The 23,189-nt window shown below is 46.6% G+C and overlaps 1 protein-coding gene across 1 annotated transcript; it reads left to right on the plus strand.

Annotated features, from left to right (window-relative positions):
* Positions 1-489: 489 nt before the first annotated feature.
* LOC123066132 (AP2/ERF and B3 domain-containing protein Os05g0549800) lies at positions 490-1,966 on the plus strand. The gene has a single exon (XM_044489278.1). The coding sequence runs from the start codon at positions 609-611 to the stop codon at positions 1,785-1,787; it is 1,179 nt and encodes a 392-aa protein (XP_044345213.1). The 5' UTR covers positions 490-608; the 3' UTR covers positions 1,788-1,966.
* The last annotated feature ends 21,223 nt before the right edge of the window (positions 1,967-23,189 follow it).

The following is a 23,189-nucleotide window of genomic DNA, read 5'->3' on the forward strand; positions in this document are numbered from 1 at the left end:
TGGTTAGGTTTCAGTCGACTGAGACATAATCAAATCTCAGTCAAATGATAAATATATAAGAAAAAGAACCCTCCCCCCCCCCCCCAAATTTTTTTTTAGAATCCTCATGCAAGGTCAAAGTAATATATTATCCACTGAGGCGTAACAAAGTTTCAGTCGACTGAGACTTAGCAAAATTGATATCTAATACTAAAAAATGGAATCATGTCCAAAATATAAATTTAAAACATTACTAATATCTACTATGCAAATATAAAACAACACAAGCATGTATGCATATAAATAAAAGAAACACCAGCATGGAGTATATGCATGTGTTATCTACTACACACATATATGAAAGACAAAAACAAAACCATAAGCCCATGTGTAGAAATAGTATACAGAGATAGAACAATAGAATATGGTGTGGTTGATGTATGCACCAGCTAGCTTAGCCACACTCACACTCACCTCCTCGATCCTCTATATAACACACGCACTTGCCTCTGCTGCTCCTCTACCTACCTACTGCCTCCATTCCCACCACAGCTAGCTTCAGCTTTTAGCTAAGCTCTACTTCTCTCCCGAGCTAAGCATCTTCTTGATTTCTCGGTGATCGGATTCGGATGGACAGCGCAAGAAGCTGCCTCGTGGACGACGTGAGCAGCGGCGCGTCCACGGGCAAGAAGGCCTCTCCGTCCCCGGCCGCGCCGGCGACCAAGCCGCTGCAGCGCGTGGGCAGCGGGGCCAGCGCGGTCATGGACGCGCCGGAGCCCGGCGCCGAGGCGGACTCCGGCCGCGTCGGCAGGCTGCCGTCCTCCAAGTACAAGGGCGTGGTGCCGCAGCCCAACGGGCGCTGGGGCGCGCAGATCTACGAGCGCCACCAGCGCGTCTGGCTCGGCACCTTCACGGGGGAGGCCGAGGCTGCGCGCGCCTACGACGCGGCGGCGCAGCGCTTCCGCGGCCGCGACGCAGTCACCAACTTCCGCCCGCTCACCGAGTCCGACCCGGAGGACGCCGCCGAGCTCCGCTTCCTCGCTGCCCGCTCCAAGGCCGAGGTCGTCGACATGCTGCGCAAGCACACCTATCCCGACGAGCTCGCTCAGTACAAGCGCGCCTACTTCGCCGCCGCTGCGGCGTCCTCCCCTACATCGTCCTCGGTGCCTCCCGCCTCGTCGCCCTCTTCGGCGGCTTCGCCCTCGCCGGCGGCGCGGCGCGAGCACCTGTTCGACAAGACGGTCACGCCCAGCGACGTGGGGAAGCTGAACCGGCTTGTGATACCGAAGCAGCACGCCGAGAAGCACTTTCCTCTCCAGCTTCCTTCCGCCGGCGCCGCCGTGTCCGGCGAGTGCAAGGGCATGCTTCTCAACTTCGACGACTCGGCCGGCAAGGTGTGGAGGTTCCGGTACTCGTACTGGAACAGCAGCCAGAGCTACGTGCTCACCAAGGGCTGGAGCCGCTTTGTCAAGGAGAAGGGCCTGCACGCCGGCGACGCCGTCGGGTTCTACCGCTCTGCCTCAGGCAGCAACCAGCTCTTCATCGACTGCAAGCTCCGGTCCAAGACCACGACGATGACGACGACTTTCGTCAACGCGGCGGCCGCCCCGTCGCCGGCACCCGTGATGAGGACCGTGCGACTCTTCGGCGTCGACCTTCTCACGGCGCCGGCGCCGAGTCACGCGCCCGAGCACGAGGACTGCAGCATGGTGCCCAAGACAAGCAAGAGATCCATGGACGCCAGCGCAGCGGCCACTCCGGCGCACGCGGTCTGGAAGAAGCGGTGCATAGACTTCGCGCTGACCTAGCCAGCTAGCGTTTTTCCTCCATGGTTGCTTTGCTTGCCTCCAAATTTCCATGTTAGTAGCTTAGAGCTCTTGATCGGTCCAAGTGTTTGCCTTTTTTTTCCTCTTCTTCTCATACACAAGTTAGCTCTAAATCCAGTCTTCTTTAATTAATCTACTGTAAATTAAGCCCGTTCTCGAAATGGCAAGTGTTCACCGAAGAAATGCTACCAATTATGCCCTAGATATCTCTGAAGAGAGAGAGAGAGATCTGGATGACTACTCCATGCCAGAAGCTAGCAATATGTTATGCATATTTGGAGCTTTTCATCTGGCCATCCCCTTCATCTCCCAAACTGGGATGCAAGGAGACGCCGGCTTCATGTCGCGATTTGACTCTCTCGTTTTGGTGCCCTTTCTCATGTCATGTGGGTTGAGAGGACTGCGACGCGTGCTACAGGCGACGGTCCAGGCCAGGTGCATGCATGTGGCTCGGCCGCAAGTGCAGAAAGGCTCCGGGAGTTATCTGATCCCCGGCCCATAATTGTATGCATGCAGATGCATGCACCTCACCTGGCCATGAGATGATATGGCCAATGGCGATGGATGTGATACGCTCGATCTGTATATGCTATACTTAGCAACAGCAGGAAACTAAAGTGGGCACTGGCACTGTGTGTATGTGACAGGTGGGAGAGAGATGGGGCTAGCAGCTAGCTAGCAACAGGGGAATAATGTTAGGGAAACATTATTGTGGCAAGCTACGTGCTTGTCTATTCATCCGTTCGTTCGAAATTTTCCTAGATCTATGACTGTTAAGGGTAAAAAAATTCAATGAAATTTTGCATATTTCAGTGGGGTCCAAAATATTTTTAACCCGGAAAGCCAGAGCAGATTCAAATTAATTTCAGAATAAATTTAAATTCAGTTAAAATTCATTAAAAATAAGTGGGAATTATAACTGTAAAATCCAAAATCATTTCTGTAATATGCAAATTTTCACATATTTCGGAAGGTCCAAAACTGGTTTGTCCTCGAAATTGAAAAGCTCAACAAATGACCCCATTTCATACAATCCTACAAACTAAAATCACACTACTGTAAAACAAATGTCACACAACAATAATGGAAAGTTTAGTTGTTGGTGATGTGCGAGCTTAGATGAATGACATCTTACAAAATTCCACGCAACTGCAAATTACCAAAAATCTTATTGTAATGTTGATTAAGCGAGGCATCGAGAAAATTCAGTTGAAACTATGTGATTAAATACCACCATGGAAGGTTGTCTGTTCGATCATGTCAAATTAAGTTGTGGTATATTGACCATTGGTTTCAAAATTTGAAGTTCCTATATTAATGAAACTGTTAGTTGAAAATCACCTCTTGGTAGGGTGATGGTGATAGCGTTTTGTAAGCGACTCCACCCAGTGCCCAACGTGGTCCACGGACCATCAGTGGATTTTGCGACCGGTTCATAGACTTCACCCCAGAAAAAAGTACAACACAGCTACCAGAGTCCACATGACTCACATTGGACTCGAAAAATAGTATGATCCATGTTCCGTGGTCATGTCATAGTACGACAGTATGATCCGAATAGAACATCGGTGTAATATTGCCATATCTCAATTCTTCATTAGCCGTAGCCGACAAAGAGCTCAGTGGCACGAAAGACTGTCAGTGGCGTGTGGTAGGCGAAGGTAGGCAATGCACGATTGGCCGATGCGGAAGCGCCAAAGGCAGGAATGCTTTTCATCTCCTTCGGAGTATGCAGTTGCTTTTTCTTTATGCAAATTCTTGTCTTTGCATCGGTGATTTTAAAAAAATTGTACCAGTATGTTGGCATGTTTTTTTCTGTCCAAAAACGTTGAGTTGACCGGACCACACTATTTCAAAATTCTGGCCACGCCAATGACCCCCACCCAATAAGGGGGTGATCCTCATTTTCTATAAAAAAGGATTTAAATCTGGCACTCACATTTACACTCACGCCAGGTGGGCTCAACGTAGGGATTCAATCATATTCTAGGATCTATCAGTGGTCAGTGTCATTGTAGCTATGGTTCATTGGTGCACTCGTGTTGGTGTCTGTGTTTGTGTGTATTTCAGTGTAATCGCAAAAACAAAAAATGGTCACCGGTGGTAGTTAACGCCAACTTGACTACAAAATAGTTCTTTTGAAGTGTGGCTAGGTCTCAATCGACTGAGATTTAACCAAGTCTTAGTCAAGTGACATAACATGTAAGATCTCACGGGTATAATATCAATTGAGACTTAACAAGACAGGTTCTTTTGGTACAACATAATGCATGCTTCGTGTGCTCTAAATGCAGGTTTTTAACTTCATACAAGGGTTGTTCTTCCGTTCTTAGACGTGTGCATCAAATACTAAATGTGCCGCAATGATAATCGATAAAGGTGATTCGTTCGTTGCGAATCTTGGCACCTGACCAGAATTGCTTGCGGAATGTTCACCGGTTTTTGAGACTTTGACAAGAAGGGAAATGTGGAAAAGGAGAGAGACCACTAATACCCCAGTTGGATGGAATCTACGGCGCACGCACGCCGGTTTCTAGAGTGTACAAAGTGTACGACGTCCCACCTAGTTGATGACGATGGTAGCCTCAATATGATGGTGTGTGTACTACTAGTAGTTTTGGCGTGAGATATTTAAACAGTTTTGCTAAAGCACATCTAGATGTGCCATAAGTATTGCACATCTAAGTTCTATGTCATTGATCTTACGTGGAGATTCGTGTGGATATTTCTTTTTTTCTTTTTTCTTTTCTCTTTATGCTTAATTCACTCACTTAAATGTGCAATAACTAGAGCATATCTAAATGTGCCCTAGACACACCCATATTTAAATTCCTAGGAAGGAAGGAAGAGACAGGAGCGAGGAGACTATGGTTCCGAAAATGTTCGGGCAGGATAAGCCCGGCAGCATGCGCAGGCCGTGGTTTGCGACCAGGTTCACCGGCCTACTCCGTGTATGTTCTATCCATCCTATCCAGGCCGAAATTAACAGATAAACTACAGCTGCCATTTGTACAGGAGAAGGCGCGCCCACACGTCTCTTAATTTCATAGGGGACTAGTATATCCGTCTCGATCCACCAGATATTCCTGTGGCTGCGTTTCAACAAGAAGAAGAGTATATATGTACGTCTCCATCCATTGGCCAAATACATAATCAGATATAGTAAATCCTACATTAGGGCATCTCCAACACAAACCTCAAAATGGGCATACTATTTGTCCACGAACAGTGATATTGAAGCCGGCCATTCAACGCTTGCCCCAACATTCACCCGCAATAAAAGAACTTAAACGTAATTCATGCAAACGACGAAATTCATGTAAACGGACATAAAGTTCAATATACTTTACATAAACGGGACAATATTTCATCCATTCAACTAAAGGCTGCAAAAACCTCAACTGGTTTGTGGTGGACGGTAACCTAGTATGTCTAGCGGGGTAGGCCGGCACCTCCATCTCCATCAGTGATGTTGTTGTCGTCGGAGTGGTCTTTCCAGCAACGGAAGTAAGCAGGGACGGGGCAACCCTGCCCGGCCGCCACCTGGTGCTCGCGGAGGATCCACCTCGGCATCCTCCTGTGTCGTGCGAAGAGCCGCCTCGCCCAACACTGACCTTGGTCAGGGAGCCCTGGCCTTGCCCATGCCGATGACGGTGAAGGTGTCGCTGAGCGACTATTCCTCTCGGATCTTGGCGAGCACCCTGTCGAGGCAGCGCTCGCCGCAAAGACTTTTCTTGGGTGGTCACCAACCAGCTGCAGGCCCATGCCTTTGTGAGGACCCAGGCCGACGTGGCGTTGGACTTCACGAACGCTGCCCCTTCAGTGTCGTCTCCCTGGTAGTCCTCTCCTTCGCCGACATGATGCTCCACGAACGAGGAGCCACCACACCACCGTAGCCGCTGAGATATTGGAGGAGGCGTCCACGCGCCTTCACGATTTCCGGAGGCACCTCCTCCTTCATGGCATTGATAAGCCAATGGTATGGTGGCGACATGACTCGTCGATGCGGGTGTACCGGCTGTGCGTGGTGGCGACAACCGCTCCTCCTATATGTGGCATCCGATTTGGATGCCACAGTTGCACCTGGGGGAGAAATGCTCCGCCCTGACGCACCGGAGAGGCGGAGACACAGGCTTCACCTTAACGCGGTGGAGCTGTGGTGGTGGCAGTGCCGCCCCATGGTCCATGAGCCACCGCTCAAGGAGGATATCTCGATTCACTTGGTACTTCTCGTCTGTCACCACGGCCTCCGCGAGGAGGCGCGACTACTGCTCATCGTCGCCGCATGAGATCTCCTTCTAATAGGAGCCGGGCACCATGGAGGATAACAGCCTGGGAGAGTGTTGGCGGGGGCGCCGTGATCCGAAAGGAGATTCAAAGCCACCACCTACCAATGCGGAGAACCAATACTTTAGTATCGTCGATGACGATGAGTAGAGACGGAGAAGAGCAGATCGGCGGTGACCGGAGATGGGAGAATGATAGGATGTGAGGTGTGGTGTTGGCAGCGTTGGAGCCATGCTTAAATAGCAGCGATCAGGTGAACGGACAGGCAGCCGGCTTCAATGTGGCGCACATGAGTAGACTTCTCGGTCGCCGCATCGGCATTGAAGTTGTGCCGCCCGCTCGTCCGGTCACGTCGCTCTCACCGGTAGCAATGACGTGGTGTCACGTTCGCTCTGAAGCGGCCTGATCGACATGATGCATGACAACCGTTTGACGTGAAGAGGGTTTTTTATGTGGAGAGAGTTTTTAGTGGGACATGGCGGTTAGGCGCGTACATGATGGACGTCCGGAATCCTGCAAACCTCCCCGGGTTTATGATCGGTTTGCGGATTTCGGACACACAGACACATCCATGGACCGATGCAGCACCGTGTTGGGTCCTCGGTACGAACGTTTGCGGATTATCCCCCTAATTTTATCGTGTCCTTTTACCAAATTGATATTGCATAGCTCGGCACTTGATCGATCACATACACATACACCCTCGCAAAAAAAAGAGATCACACGCACATATATTGAGAAGCGATGTGTGTTGCGAACCAACCTGTGGTTTGGATGGTTAGGTGGACAATTGTATCCCCAGCCCACCGCTGGTTGCGAGAAGACGTTTATGTCGACTACGAGGCGTCTTCGGTGAGTTCGTCAAAATGATTTGCCGGCTAAGTCTTTAGATGCTTGTAGGGATAGAGCTTGCATATGTGTTCATATATGGTTGAGTGTGTGCGTGTATATATGAGCACTGTGTTCAAAAACAAAAAGGAGAAGCGATGTCTGTGTAGTCCACACGTACCTTCCACATCTCTCGACGCGTCCCAAGTCTTGTGTTATCTTCCGAGGTCTTTCCTTTAGTTAGCCACCGCCCACCGCCGGTGTCAGAGAAGGAATAATGTAGTGGTAGCACTTGGTACGACGGTGAATGTGGACCAGGATCCATCGATGCCATGGCTACCCAACTTCACAGGTACCGGATCGATGGCAAAATTCGTTGTTCATTCTTGGAAGTTTCTGCCGGCGACGACGACCGCGCGACGTATACACACGGCAGCGACGGCTCCAGCCATGGACCAGATCGAGGGTCCCCGACCCCTACCCGACACACACAGCACGTCGATCCAGGGCGCCCGGGGACAGCTAAGGCAGCCCGACTTCGGCGACCGTTGACAAATCATAGCATTCGGTCTGTGCACGTTGAAAAGTTGAAACATATGAGTAGATCAGGATTCAGAGATCGGAGGCAGGGGACCTGCAGTTAAGTTTGCCACAGTGGCCGCCGAGATCCATGGCCACCACAGATGACATGCATGGCACGGCCGTGCAAACATATATATATACACCTGTCTGTCTCGTGACTCTGTTGGGTGAACGCGAGGACGAGGACGACGACGACGATCATAAATTCGTAATACCGCGATACCAGGAAGCTGAACCCTGGTTACTGCCGCTGGCTGCTGCCTAGCTGCTCCAAAGTCTACAGTTATGGCGAGTCAACCTTCCATGGCGTTGCAGTTGCAGGTCCCGGCCGACTCCGTGGGTGGCTCACATCCACGCGCCGGTCCTCGTTCTTCAGTCACAGGGTCTTCCCCACAATGCTTTTCTTGTACCTCTCTTCGAGCCACATAATTTCACTGTCGCTAGGTGTAAGTATTTTATACTACTAGTTGATTTTTTTATAACCTAATTTATTACCTCCACACGGTTTCTACCGGCTAACCCCGATCAAGAAGCAACCCAACCAGCTGGTAGGTTTCACTTCGCCTTCTCCACATATACGTAGAGTACGTATGCAGCAAGTTGGAGTATATTTCGTTGGTTCTTGGGGGGGCACGAAATAAACAAATCTGATAGTAGAAAAATCGGAGCGATGACGTCAGAGGATAAGCACGATGTTGGGAGGGCATGGGATGCCATTGGGTGGAGCGGACACTCGTCAAACTTGACAGATACCCCATGCCCATGTTAGCGCATCACAGCAGATTAGTTCAGAGCTTGGTCAAATGCTTAATTAATTTACACCCCCACTTGGCCACCACCATTCACCCATCGAGCCGATCACTTTTCGTACTATTATTAGTTTACTACTACCTCTGTGTCTCGTAATATAAGACGTTTTTGCAGTTTAAATTAAACTGCAAAATCATCTTATATTATGGGACGGAGGGAGTACTATACATGATTTAGTTGAACGAAAATGGAGTGATATGCGCCACTAGTCCACAAACTCAAATTGATCGCACACTTTAGGCCAACAACTGAAGAAGTGATCGGATTTAGTCCGCAAACTCGTTGATTTGATCAAACAAGATCAGAACCGGCCCGACCGGGAAAAAACCGGCTACGTGGATACTTTGTCATCGACCTTTTGACTGCTGTGAATTCATTACTTTTTATAGGGGTCTATTTGCAAAGTGGAGGGGTTTTTTCTCATAAACCATGCTAACGTTGTTTGGAGTGAAAACTATTAAAAAATTGTGTTTCCGAGGACTTGAACCTTGGCCGTTCACCTTAGACAATGCCTGAATGACCACTGGAACACCACGTTACCACACTAATATGCTGCTCAGATGTATATATACATATCTATATATATTTACGTATAATCGGGAGAAAAAAATATATTAAAACGCATGTTCTGAGGATTTTTGAACACAGGCCGTCTAGTTTAGAAATTGGCTTCCAGACCAATACACCATGAAGCGATTTATGTTCCAATAAGCATCCTTTTGCTGTACATGTATATACACTATAAACTAATTTATGTTCCAATAGACAGAATTTTTGAAAGCAAAATATATACATCTTGTCGACAATATAAAACATCACATTCAATACATAACTCACACTTCAGACAATATAAAGAACATGACTTCAATGGCAATAGCATTTGTAAGGCAACAGTCAAGCGAAAGATAAGGAAAGAGATTGCCTGATTGAAATCGATCGGATGGTAACGCCTGTTTTTTCTCTCTCTCCTGGTTCTATGTGAAAATATATATACTGGGATGCAAAGCAGTGTCCAAACCTGATGTTGTTGCAGTGGTCATTGAGACAGTGCATAGTCCGAACGAACAAGGTTCAAGTCCTAGCCAACACAATTTTCTAATACTTTTTTCACTCCAAACGACGTTAGCATGGTTTATGAGGAAAAACCGGCCAATTTGCAAATAGACCCCTGCAAAGAATAGTGAATTCATGAGCAGTCAAAGGAATAATGACATGGCATCCACGTGGTCGGTTTTTTCCCTATCCGGCCGGTTTTGACTTTATTTGATCAAATCAACGAGTTTGCAGACTAAATCTGATCACTTCTTAAGTTGTTGGCCTAAAATATGCGATCAGTTTGAGTTTATAGACTAGTGACGCATTTCACTCACGAAAATGCACAAGTACCCTCTGCTTGACAGAGTGTTGAATGTTTGACGAGAAAGAAACAATTTCAGTACGGTGCCGACGGGCTTCATTTGTCCAACAATGGAATCGCGGTCAACTAATCTTGCGTATCCATACCGTCCGAAACAGATGACGGAATCGATCCATTTCCGTGAAGTCGATCGATATGACAGTGATCCTCTCATGTGCTTTCGGCAGATAATTATTGATTGCGTCTCAGACTAACAACTAGCGATCGAGGACAAACGTATACGTAAATCGTTGCTGACGGACACCCACGGAATGGAATCCTGCATACCTACCGCCCATCACCAAGCGGCAGCATTCAGAAAACAAAAGGCTACTCTACTCCAGCCCAATATGTTGTTAAAAAGACACAAGTGGCATCGACCGCTCTTTTTCTCCGCACAAGAATAAAACGGTGCTATACGTCTACAGTGGCTTCACGCATCTTGGGTACAACAAGAGAAGCTAGCTGTCGATCGAGGAAGCCATCTACGCACAAGCCAGGTTCTAATTCCGTCGACTCCCTTATCCACGTAGCCATCGGGAGAAATTCCCAATTGACAACACGTTCGTCCAGAGCAACCATGCATGCGTAATGCGTTCCCTATTATGTCTGTCTCTGTGTTGTGTTTCTGCAAACCAGCATCAGGTGCAAGGCAGGGAATTCGGACTTAAGATAACTCTCAAGCAAGTTGTCTTGTGGCATTATTAGTAGCAAATGGGGCCACGTATGGAGACAATATATCTCTGCTTTTGATAGTTTTATTTATGCTTCCCGTAACGCATACGTACATGGTCCTCAACAATTCAAACAAGCAGGAGATTGCAGACAAAGTTAATCATAATAATATGCGAAGAAAGTTTGAGACATTTCAACCACGACAGAGAAACATTTCCAGGCAATGAGTGCTACTACTATTCAGCTTAGCCTTCGGGGCAAAGAAACGTACAAGTCTAAAGTCCAAGTCGTCGTGTCAGACTGTCAGGCTAAGCTCGTGGTTTTTCTCCGCCTCCATGTGGGTGATGTCTCCAGCATTGGTGCACACAAGTTCGTTCTAGTCAAGGTCTGCAGGTCACAGACTGAAGCCTGATAGATCCATTCAAATGTGTTTAGTCTGTATTCAATCAACGTTGATCTGAGGAGTTTAGAACCACACGATGACACGACCAAGAAAGCCATGTAGCAAAAAGAAGAGGGCCGCTCTGAATAATACAAGATGTGTATCATTGCTTATCATTGTATATTTGAAAGCTATCCACCACCCCTCATGTCCATCCTCTTGCTTTTTTTTTGGAAAATAAGGTTAAGACCCTCGGCCTCTGCATCAATTGATGCATACGGCCATCTTTATTTATTATTCAACATAGATCTAACAAGAACATACGTCAAACCACCCGTAGCCATCACTCACACCTACAAAACTCGATAATGTTGAGTGCTCTCGCTCCCCATATCTAAAACCGGCGCCGTCGCCGATCCATCTACATAACGTATTGGAACCCACAGCCGGTGCAGCAGACGTAAAGCGTACACCACATGCACACATTTAGACGCCGCCATCATCATCGAACCGCTGACCCATCTTCAGCAGGGAGATTTGCATCATCCTTGCTAGTCCGTCCATCCATTGACGCCACCATGGCGTTCAACGGTGCCACGGCCCGCGCTCTTCCGTCCATACGCGAAGATACTGGAAGATCTGTTGTGCGTAGCACCTGCCGTCCAGGCATGACACAACGTAGCACCTGTCGGCTAGGCATGACTTGACATCTCCATCGAAAGCTCCATGCAAGACGAAGCCGCTCCACCTCCTGCCTCTGTCTTCCAGCTCTGCTCCATAAACGATGCTCCCAAGAGAGAAAACAACACTACAGTACCTCCATCGTCCGATCTGGAAGACCAGATCCTAGGGTTTCCCCGGAGCAGCACGAGTGGGTCGATAGTACGACGATGGCTTCATCATGGTAATGACACAGAACGCCTCCATTGCCTGCCATCGGCTCGGTTTTCACCGACAACTATGTCTTCCCGACTCCCAGCCAAAACTAGATGGCACATCTCAAGATTTGACCATCCAGCCTCAGGCCGACCACCCCCGACGGAGGAGATGGCCACCACAGCCAACGACGCCGACCAGATCAGATCTGACCGGAGGCGCCACCGACCAGTCAACCATGGCCACATCCCTTCCTTATCCGCCCTCCCCATGAAGCCACCGGAGCAGCGCTGAACCGTCGGGAAAGACGAAGATCGAAGGGCGATCTCATGCCGCCGGTCCCTCCAGACCGCGGGGCTGCAGCCTAGATCCCCGCTGTCCCCATCACCAGCGGTGCCTGGGCTTAGTCGGGGCTCGTCTCTGGGGACGACGAGGTGGAGGAGAGGGGGTAGGGGGCGGCAGCCGTGGCGCTGGGGTTGGCCCCCTGATCGCCCTGCAGGGAGTGATACGAGGGAGCCATGGGGGGGGGCTTCAATATCTGCTTAAAACTCCTTAGTTCTAGGACTGGTTGGGGATCTATCCATCCTCTTGCTAGGATCATGCAGATAATCACAACGTCTTTCTCATGTCTTTGTTCTCACATGTGCAAGAATTTTCGTTCATGGCCGAAATGGTGAGCTCCTATCTGTCTTACCTATGTTGACAACACTAAGCATCGACCCTTGTGAAATGTGTAATACACTAATGCCAGCATGGTATCAGGATGCTTGTTGCGCCAAATTGTTTGCTCTATGTTTTTCATGTCATGATATATTAGCAATACAAAACAATCGTAGGTGGAAGTTATATCTAGAAAATTATTATGAAAATTATTAAGTGATTCAAAAAATCTGAAGTCCTCGGATGCTTGTTGCACTGCTTTAGGATGATTTCTCATGATAACTACTTCTGCAAATTATTGCCATCCAAGGACTTCGTATTTTTTTAATTGAATATGAACCAAACAGCTTTTCAAATTTCTCCAGCTTCTCAAAATGAGTAGTCAATGAACGAATTTCACGTCAACGATTACTAGAAAATAATTGAATCTGAAGGATTCCATAACTGACAACTGTATTTCTTCATCTTATCATTGTTCAGCAAAATACTTCTCACGTTTACTTTGAAGTTCTGTAGAAAAATTTGGCTCTATATGTCTCTACCAGCTGCAATGGCTTTTCCAATCTCAATACTAGCATCAGGCTTTAGTTATGTACTTCTGAAAATATGCTATGACCTCTTAAACATGTTTGTTAGTGCACCTATGCACATAATCTTTTCATGGAACTTTTGGCGCAGCATATTTGCAGAAAACAAAACATTATGCCACACCAGAGTACCAACTAAACTTTCAAAATTCTCAAGAGCACTGAACAAAGAATGAGCATCACTTACGACTGTTGGTTCATCATAGAAGGCTCCTCTAATTCCTTCGGAATTGATCTTACTTGCAGAGTTTGGTACCTGATAGTCTGCACACTCTTTGTTGGACTCACCCAATGAGCACTGGACAAAGGTTTGAGGGTTAGTTTTGGTCCTCTTGAAAGATTGTCAAGCAAAACATTACACCTTTTAGTAGAACATGAAAACTATACATATATCCATTGTATAACAAAGAATAATGTAATACCTTGTTTGCAAGATTTCACCACATCAAAAGGAGTGAAAATCAAACTATGACATAGGCATGGCATCTATAACGTTTTAAGGTTAATTTGAATCAAATAACTTTGGACACCTTGGTGTTGGCCCTTCATATTGGAAACATTGTCATAGCCATGATCTCTCGCATTAGCGACATTCAAATCAAGAGAATCCAGTGTGCACATGAATACCTTAAAAATCGGAAAACCTGACGTGTCATCTGTTGGGGAACGTAGCAGAAATTCAAAATTTTCCTACATGTCACCAAGATCTATCTATGGAGAGACCAGCAACGAGTAGAAAGGGAGAGGAGAGTGCATCTACATACCCTTGTAGATCGCTAAGCGGAAGCGTTCAAGTGAACGGGGTTGATGGAGTCGTACTCGTCGTGATTCAGATCACCGATGATCAAGTGCCGAACGGACGGCACCTCCGCGTTCAACACACGTACAGCCCGGTGACGTCTCCCACGCCTTGATCCAGCAAGGAGAGAGGGAGAGGTTGAGGAAGACTCCATCCAGCAGCAGCACAACGGCGTGGTGATGATGGAGGAGCGTGGCAATCCTGCAGGGCTTCGCCAAGCACCTACGGGAGAGGAGGAGGTGTCACGGGAGGGAGGGAGGCGCCAAGGGCTCAGGTATGGATGCCCTCCCTCCCCTCCACTATATATAGGGGCAGGGGAGAGGGGGGAGGCGCAGCCTTGCCCCCTACTCCAAGAAAGGGGTGCGGCTAAGGAGGGGGGGGGAGGAGTCCATCCTCCCCAAGGCACCTCGGAGGTGCCTTCCCCCTCGAGGACTCTTCCCTCTAGGGTTCCCTAGGCGCATGGGCCTCTTGGGGCTGGTGCCCTTGGCCCATGTAGGCCAAGGCGCACCCCCTACAGCCCATGTGGCCCCCCGGGGCAGGTGGCCCCACCCGGTGGGCCCCCGGGACCCTTCCGGTGGTCCCGGTACAATACCGATGACCCCGAAACTTGTCCCGATGGCCGAAACAGGACTTCCTATATATAAATCTTTACCTCCGGACCATTCCGGAACTCCTCGTGACGTCCGGGATCTCATCCGGGACTCCGAACAACATTCGGTTACCACATACAAGCTTCCTTTATAACCCTAGCGTCATCGAACCTTAAGTGTGTAGACCCTACGGGTTCGGGAGACATGCAGACATGACCGAGACGTTCTCCGGTCAATAACCAACAGCGGGATCTGGATACCCATGTTGGCTCCCACATGTTCCACGATGATCTCATCGGATGAACCACGATGTCAAGGACTTAATCAATCCCGTATTCAATTCCCTTTGTCTATCGGTATGTTACTTGCCCGAGATTCGATCGTCGGTATCCAATACCTTGTTCAATCTCGTTACCGGCAAGTCACTTTACTCGTTCCGTAACACATCATCCCGTGATCAACTCCTTGGTCACATTGCGCATATGATGATGTCCTACCGAGTGGGCCCAGAGATACCTCTCCGTTTACACGGAGTGACAAATCCCAGTCTCGATCCGCATAAAACAATAGATACTTTCGGAGATACCTGTAGTGCACCTTTATAGTCACCCAGTTACGTTGTGACGTTTGATACACCCAAAGCACTCCTACGGTATCCAGGAGTTACACGATCTCATGGTCAAAGGAAGAGATACTTGACATTGGCAAAGCTCTAGCAAATGAACTACACGATCTTTTGTGCTAGTCTTAGGATTGGGTCTTGTCCATCACATCATTCTCCTAATGATGTGATCCCGTTATCAACGACATCCAATGTCCATAGCCAGGAAACCATGACTATCTGTTGATCACAACGAGCTAGTCAACTAGAGGCTCACTAGGGACATATTGTGGTCTATGTATTCACACGTGTATTACGATTTCCGGATAATACAGTTATAGCATGAATAAAAGACTATTATCATGAACAAAGAAATATAATAATAACTTATTTATTATTGCCTCTAGGGCATATTTCCAACAGTCTCCCACTTGCACTAGAGTCAATAATCTAGTTCACATCGCCATGTGATTAACACTCACAGGTCACATCGCCATGTGACTAATACCCAAGAGTTTACTAGAGTCAGTAGTCTAGTTCACATCACTATGTGATTAACACTCAATGAGTTTTATGTTTGATCATGTTGCTTGTGAGAGAGGTTTTAGTCAACGGGTCTGAACCTTTCAGATCCGTGTGTGCTTTACAAATCTCTATGTCATCTCCTAGATGCAGCTACCACGCTCTATTTGGAGCTATTCCAAACAACTGTTCTACTTGGAGCTATTCTAAATTATTGCTCCATTATATGTATCCGGTCTCTCTACTCAGAGCTATCCGGATAGGTGTCAAGCTTGCATCGTCGTAACCTTTACGACGAACTCTTTTACCACCTCCATAATCGAGAAAATTCCTTAGTCCACTAGTTACTAAGGATAACTTTGACCGCTGTCCTGTGAGCCATTCTTGGATCACTCTTGTACCCCTTGACTGACTCATGGCAAGGCACACTTCAGGTGCGGTACACAGCATAGCATACTGAAGAGCCTACGTCTTAAGCATAGGGGACGACCTTCGTCCTTTCTCTCTATTCTGCCGTGGTCGAGCTTTAAGTCTTAACTTCGTACCTTACAACTCAGGCAAGAACTTCTTCTTTGACTGATCCATCTTGAACACCTTCAAGATCATGTCAAGGTATGTGCTCATTTGAAAGTACCATTAAGCGTTTTGATCTATCCTTATAGATCTTGATGCTCAATGTTCAAGTAGCTTAATCCAGGCTTTCCATTGAAAAACACTTTCAAATAACCCTATATGCTTTCCAGAAATTCTACGTCATTTCTGATCATCAATATGTCAACAACATATACTCATCAGAAATTCTATAGTGCTCCCACTCACTTCTTTGGAAATACAAGTTTCTCATAAACTTTGTATAAATCCAAAATCTTTGATCATCTCATCAAAGCGTACATTCCAACTCCGAGATGCTTACTCCAGTCCTTAGAAGGATCGCTGGAGCTAGCATACCTTTTAGCATCCTTAGGATCGACAAAACTTTTCTGATTGTATTGCATACAACCTTTCCTTACGAAAACTAGTAAGGAAACTTGTCTTGACATCCATCTGCCAGATTTCATAAATGCAGCTAATGCTAACATGATTCCGACGGACTTTAAGCATCGCTACGAGTGAGAAAATCTCATCGTAGTCAACTCCTTGAACTTGTCGGAAAACACTTCGCCACAAGTCGAGCTTCATAGATGGTGACATTACCATCCACGTCCGTCTTCTTCTTAAAAGATCCATTTATCTCAATGGATTGCCGATCATCGGGCAAGTCCATCAAAGTCCATGCTTTGTTCTGATATATGGATACTATCTCGGATTTCATGGCTTCTAACCATTTGTCGGAATTCGGGCCCACCATCGCTTCTCCATAGCTCGTAGGTTCATTGTTGTCTAGCAACATGACCTTCAAGACAGGATCACTTACCACTCCGAAGTAGTACGTGTCCTTGTCGTCCTACGAGGTTCGGTAGTGACTTGATCCGAAGCTTCATGATCACTATCATAAGCTTCCACTTCAATTGGTGTAGGTGCCACAGGAACAACTTCCTGTGCCCTGCCACACACTAGTTGAAGAGACGGTTCAATAACCTCATCAAGTCTCCACCATCCTCCCACTCAACTCTTTCGAGAGAAACTTTTCCTCGAGAAAGGACCCGATTCTAGAAACAATCCATATTGCTTTCGGATCTGAATTAGGAGGTATACCCAACTGTTTTGGGTGTCCTATGAAGATGCATTTTATCCGCTTTGGGTTCGAGCTTAATCCTGAAACTTTTCCACATAAGCGTCGCAGCCCCAAACTTTCAAGAAACGACAACTTAGGTTTCTCTAAACCATTATTCATACGGTGTCATCTCAACGGAATTACGTGGTGCCCTATTTAAAGTGAATGTGGTTGTCTCTAATGCCTAACCCATGAACGATAGTGGTAATTCGATAAGAGACATCATGGTACGCACCATATCCAATAGGGTGCAACTATGATGTTCGGACACACCATCACACTATGGTGTTCCAGGCGGTATTAATTGTGAAACAATTTCCACAATGTCTTAATTGTGTGCCAAACTCGTAACTCAGATATTCATCTCTATGATCATATCATAGACATTTTATCCTCTTGTCACAATGATCTTCTACTTCACTCTGAAATTATTTGAACCATTCAATAATTCAGACTTGTGTTTCATCAAGTAAATATTCTCAACATCTACTCGAATCATCTGTGAAGTAAGAACATAACGATATTCACTGCATGCCTCAGCACTCATTGGACTGCACACATCAAAATGTGTTGCTTCCAATAAGTTGCTATCTTGTTCCATCTTACTGAAACCGAGGCTTTTCAGTCATCTTGCCTATGTGGTATGATTTGCATATCTCAAGTGATTCAAAATCAAGTGAGTCCGAACGGTCCATTTGCATGGAGTTTCTTCATGCATATACACCAATAGACATGGTTCGCATGTCTCAAACTTTTCAAAACGAGTGAGTCCAAAGATCCATCAACATGGAGCTTCTTCATGCGTTTTATACCATTATGACTTACATGGCAGTGCCACAAGTAAGTGGTACTATCATTACTATCTTATATCTTTTGGCATGAAAATGTGTATCACTACGATCGAGATTCAATAAACCATTCAGGTTTAATACTAATCTTGATGGTAGAGGGAGCGTGCGATGTTTGATTATATCAAACTTGGAAACACTTCCAACACATATCGTCAGCTCTCCTTTAGCTAGTCTCCGTTTATGCCGTAGCTTTTATTTCGAGTTACTAACACTTAGCAACCGAACCGGTATCTTATACCCTGGTGCTACTAGGAGTACTAGTAAAGTACACATTAACATAATGTATATCCAATATACTTCTATCGACCTTGCCAGCCTTCTCATCCACCAAGTATCTAGGGTAATCTTGCTCCAGTGGTTGTTCCCCTTATTACAGAAGCACTTAGTCTCGGGTTTGGGTTCAATCTCGGGTTTCTTCATTGGTGCAGCAGCTGATTTGCCGTTTCATGAAGTATCCCTTCTTTCCCTTGCCCTTCTTGAAACTAGTGGTTTCATCAACCATCAACAATTGATGCTCCTTCTTGATTTCTACTTTCGCGATGTCAAACAACGCGAATACCTCAAGGATTATCATCTCTATCCTTGATATGTTATAGTTCATCACGAAGCTCTAGCAGCTTGGTGGCAATGACTTTGGGGAAACATCACTATCTCATCTGGAAGATCAACTCTGCTCGATTCAAGTGATTGTTGTACTCAGACAATCTGAGCACAAGCTCAACGATTGAGCTTTTCTCCCTTAGTTTGCAGGCTAAGAAAATCGCCGGAGGTCTCATACCTCTTGACGTGGGCACGAGCCTGAAATCCCAATTTCAGCCCTCGAAACATCTCATATGTTCCGCGACGTTTCGAAAACGTCTTTGGTGCCTCTACTTAAACCATTTAACTGAACTATCACGTAGTTATCAAAACGTGTATGTCCGATGTTCGCAACATCCACAAACGACGTTTGGGGTTCAGCACACTAAGCGGTGCATTAAGGACATAAGCTTTCTACTGATCGCATAATCGCTACTATCAACTTTCAACTATAATTTCTCTAGGAACATATCTAAAACAGTAGAACTATAGCGCGAGCTACGACATAATTTGCAAAAGGTCTTTTGACTATGTTCAGGATAATTAAGTTCATCTTATGAACTCCCACTCAGATAGACATCCCTCTAGTCATCTAAGTGATTACATGATCCGAGTCAACTAGGCCCGTGTCCGATCATCACGTGAGACGGACTAGTTAACGTCGGTGAACATCTTCATGTTGATCGTATCTACCATACGACTCATGCTCGACCTTTCGGTCTCCGTGTTCCGAGGCCATGTCTGCACATGCTAGGCTCGTCAAGTTAACCCTAAGTGTTTTCGCTGTGTAAAACTGTCTTACACCCGTTGTATGTGAACGTAAGAATCCATCACACCCGATCATCACGTGGTGCTTAGAAGCGACGAACTGTAGCAACGGTGCACAGTTAGGGGAGAACACTTCTTGAAATTTTGTAAGGGATCATCTTATTTACTACCGTCGTCCTAAGTAAACAAGATGCATAAACATGATAAACATCACATGCAATCAAATAGAGTAGTGACATGATATGGCCAATATCATATAGCTCCTTTGATCTTCATCTTCGGGGCTCCATGATCATCTTGTCACCGGCATGACACCATGATCTCCATCATCATGATCTCCATCATCGTGTCTTCATGAAGTTGTCACGCCAACGACTACTTCTACTTCTATGACTAACGCGTTTAGCAATAAAGTAAAGTAAGTTACTTGGCGTTCTTCAATGACACGCAGGTCATACAAAAAATAAAGACAACTCCTATGGCTCCTGCCGGTTGTCATACTCATCGACATGCAAGTCGTGAATCCTATTACAAGAACATGATCAATCTCATACATCACATATATCATTCATCACATCTTTTGGCCATATCACATCACATAGCATATCCTGCAAAAACAAGTTAGACGTCCTCTAATTGTTGTTTGCATGTTTTACGTGGCTGCTATGGGTTTCTAGCAAGAACGTTTCTTACCTACGCAAAACCACAACGTGATATGCCAATTGCTATTTACCCTTCATAAGGACCCTTTTCATCGAATCCGTTCCGACTAAAGTGGGAGAGACTGGCACCCGCTAGCCACCTTATGCACCAAGTGCATGTCAATCGGTGGAACCTGTCTCACGTAAGAGTACGTGTAAGGTCGGTCCGGGCCGCTTCATCCCACAATACCGTCGAAACAAGATTGGACTAGTAACGGTAAGCATATTGAACAACATCAACGCCCACAACTACTTTGTGTTCTACTCGTGCAAAGAATCTACGCAATAGACCTAGCTCTGATACCACTGTTGGGGAACGTAGCAGAAATTCAAAATTTTCCTACGTGTCACCAAGATCTATCTATGGAGAGACCAGCAACGAGTAGAAAGGGAGAGGAGAGTGCATCTACATACCCTTGTAGATCGCTAAGCGGAAGCGTTCAAGTGAACGGGGTTGATGGAGTCGTACTCGTCGTGATTCAGATCACCGATGATCAAGTGCCGAACGGACGGCACCTCCGCGTTCAACACACGTACAGCCCGGTGACGTCTCCCACGCCTTGATCCAGCAAGGAGAGAGGGAGAGGTTGAGGAAGACTCCATCCAGCAGCAGCACAACGGCGTGGTGATGATGGAGGAGCGTGGCAATCCTGCAGGGCTTCGCCCAGGACCTACGGGAGAGGAGGAGGTGTCACGGGAGGGAGGGAGGCGCCAAGGGCTCAGGTATGGATGCCCTCCCTCCCCTCCACTATATATAGGGGCAGGGGAGAGGGGGGAGGCGCAGCCTTGCCCCCTACTCCAAGAAAGGGGTGCGGCTAAGGAGGGGGGGGGAGGAGTCCATCCTCCGAGGTGCCTTCCCCCTCGAGGACTCTTCCCTCTAGGGTTCCCTAGGCGCATGGGCCTCTTGGGGCTGGTGCCCTTGGCCCATGTAGGCCAAGGCGCACCCCCTACAGCCCATGTGGCCCCCCGGGGCATGTGGCCCCACCCGGTGGGCCCCCGGGACCCTTCCGGTGGTCCCGGTACAATACCGATGACCCCGAAACTTGTCCCGATGGCCGAAACAGGACTTCCTATATATAAATCTTTACCTCCGGACCATTCCGGAACTCCTCGTGACGTCCGGGATCTCATCCGGGACTCCGAACAACATTTGGTTACCACATACAAGCTTCCTTTATAACCCTAGCGTCATCGAACCTTAAGTGTGTAGACCCTACGGGTTCGGGAGACATGCAGACATGACCGAGACGTTCTCCGGTCAATAACCAACAGCGGGATCTGGATACCCATGATGGCTCCCACATGTTCCACGATGATCTCATCGGATGAACCACGATGTCAAGGACTTAATCAATCCCATATTCAATTCCCTTTGTCTATCGGTATGTTACTTGCCCGAGATTCGATCGTCGGTATCCAATACCTTGTTCAATCTCGTTACCGGCAAGTCACTTTACGCGTTCCGTAACACATCATCCCGTGATCAACTCCTTGGTCACATTGCGCATATGATGATGTCCTACCGAGTGGGCCCAGAGATACCTCTCCGTTTACACGGAGTGACAAATCCCAGTCTCGATCCGCATAAAACAATAGATACTTTCGGAGATACCTGTAGTGCATCTTTATAGTCACCCAGTTACGTTGTGACGTTTGATACACCCAAAGCACTCCTACGGTATCCAGGAGTTACACGATCTCATGGTCAAAGGAAGAGATACTTGACATTGGCAAAGCTCTAGCAAATGAACTACACGATCTTTTGTGCTAGTCTTAGGATTGGGTCTTGTCCATCACATCATTCTCCTAATGATGTGATCCTGTTATCAACGACATCCAATGTCCATAGCCAGGAAACCATGACTATCTGTTGATCACAACGAGCTAGTCAACTAGAGGCTCACTAGGGACATATTGTGGTCTATGTATTCACACGTGTATTACGATTTCCGGATAATACAGTTATAGCATGAATAAAAGACTATTATCATGAACAAAGAAATATAATAATAACTTATTTATTATTGCCTCTAGGGCATATTTCCAACCTTTCAGAACTCTAGGAAAAAGTCCTCCACTCATTTGTTCTTCGTGGCTCACAACCTGAGTAATACTTGGCATTGCTACCTCTTTTAGCACTGCGTTGGTTTTCCCCGAAGAGGAAGGGATGATGCAGCAAAGTAGCGTAAGTATTTCCCTCAATTTTTGAGAACCAAGATATCAATCCAGTAGGAGGCTACGCGCGAGTCCCTCGTACCTGCAAAAAACAAATAAATCCTCGCAACCAACGCAAATAGGGGTTGTCAATCCCTATAGGGCCACTTACGAGAGTGAGATCTGATAGATATGATAAGATAATATTTTTGGTATTTTTATGATAAAGATACAAAGTAAAATAAAAGAAAAGTAAATAGCAAAGTAAATAACTAAGTAGTAGGAGATTGATATGATAAAGATAGACCCCGGGGCCATAGGTTTCACTAGTGGCTTCTCTCGAGAGCATAAGTATTCTATGGTGGATGAACAAATTACTGTTGAGCAATTGACAGAATTGAGCATAGCTATGAGAATATCTAGGTATGATCATGTATATAGGCATCACGTCCGAGACAAGGAGACCGACTCCTGCCTGCATCTACTACTATTACTGCACTCATCGACCGCTATCCAGCATGCATTTAGAGTATTAAGTTAAAACAGAGTAACGTCTTAAGCAAGATGACATGATGTAGAGGGATAGACTCATGCAATATGAAGAAAACCCCATCTTGTTATCCTCGATGGCAACAATACAATACGTGCCTTGTTGCCCTTACTATCACCGGGAAAGGACACCGCAAGATTGAACCCAAAGCTAAGCACTTCTCCCATTGCAAGAAAGATCAATCTAGTAGGCCAAACCAAACTGATAATTCGAAGACACTTGCAAAGATAACCAATCATACATAAAAGAATTCAGAGAAGATTCAAATATTATTCATAGATAGACTTGATCATAAACCCACAATTCATCGATCTCAACAAACACACCGCAAAAATAAGATTACATCGAATAGATCTCCACCAGAGAGGGGGAGAACATTTTATTGAGACCCAAAAAGAGAGAAGAAGCCATCTAGCTACTAAATATGGACCCGTAGGTCTGAAGTAAACTACTCACACTTCATCGGAGAGGC

This window comes from Triticum aestivum, chromosome 1A (assembly GCF_018294505.1).
Source record: "Triticum aestivum cultivar Chinese Spring chromosome 1A, IWGSC CS RefSeq v2.1, whole genome shotgun sequence".
NCBI classification, from domain to species: Eukaryota; Viridiplantae; Streptophyta; class Magnoliopsida; order Poales; family Poaceae; genus Triticum; species Triticum aestivum.

What these genes read in the sequence shown, in the direction of transcription:
- LOC123066132 (XM_044489278.1), top strand. Translation starts at nt 609, where the DNA reads ATGGACAGCGCAAGAAGCTGCCTCGTGGACGACGTGAGCAGCGGCGCG.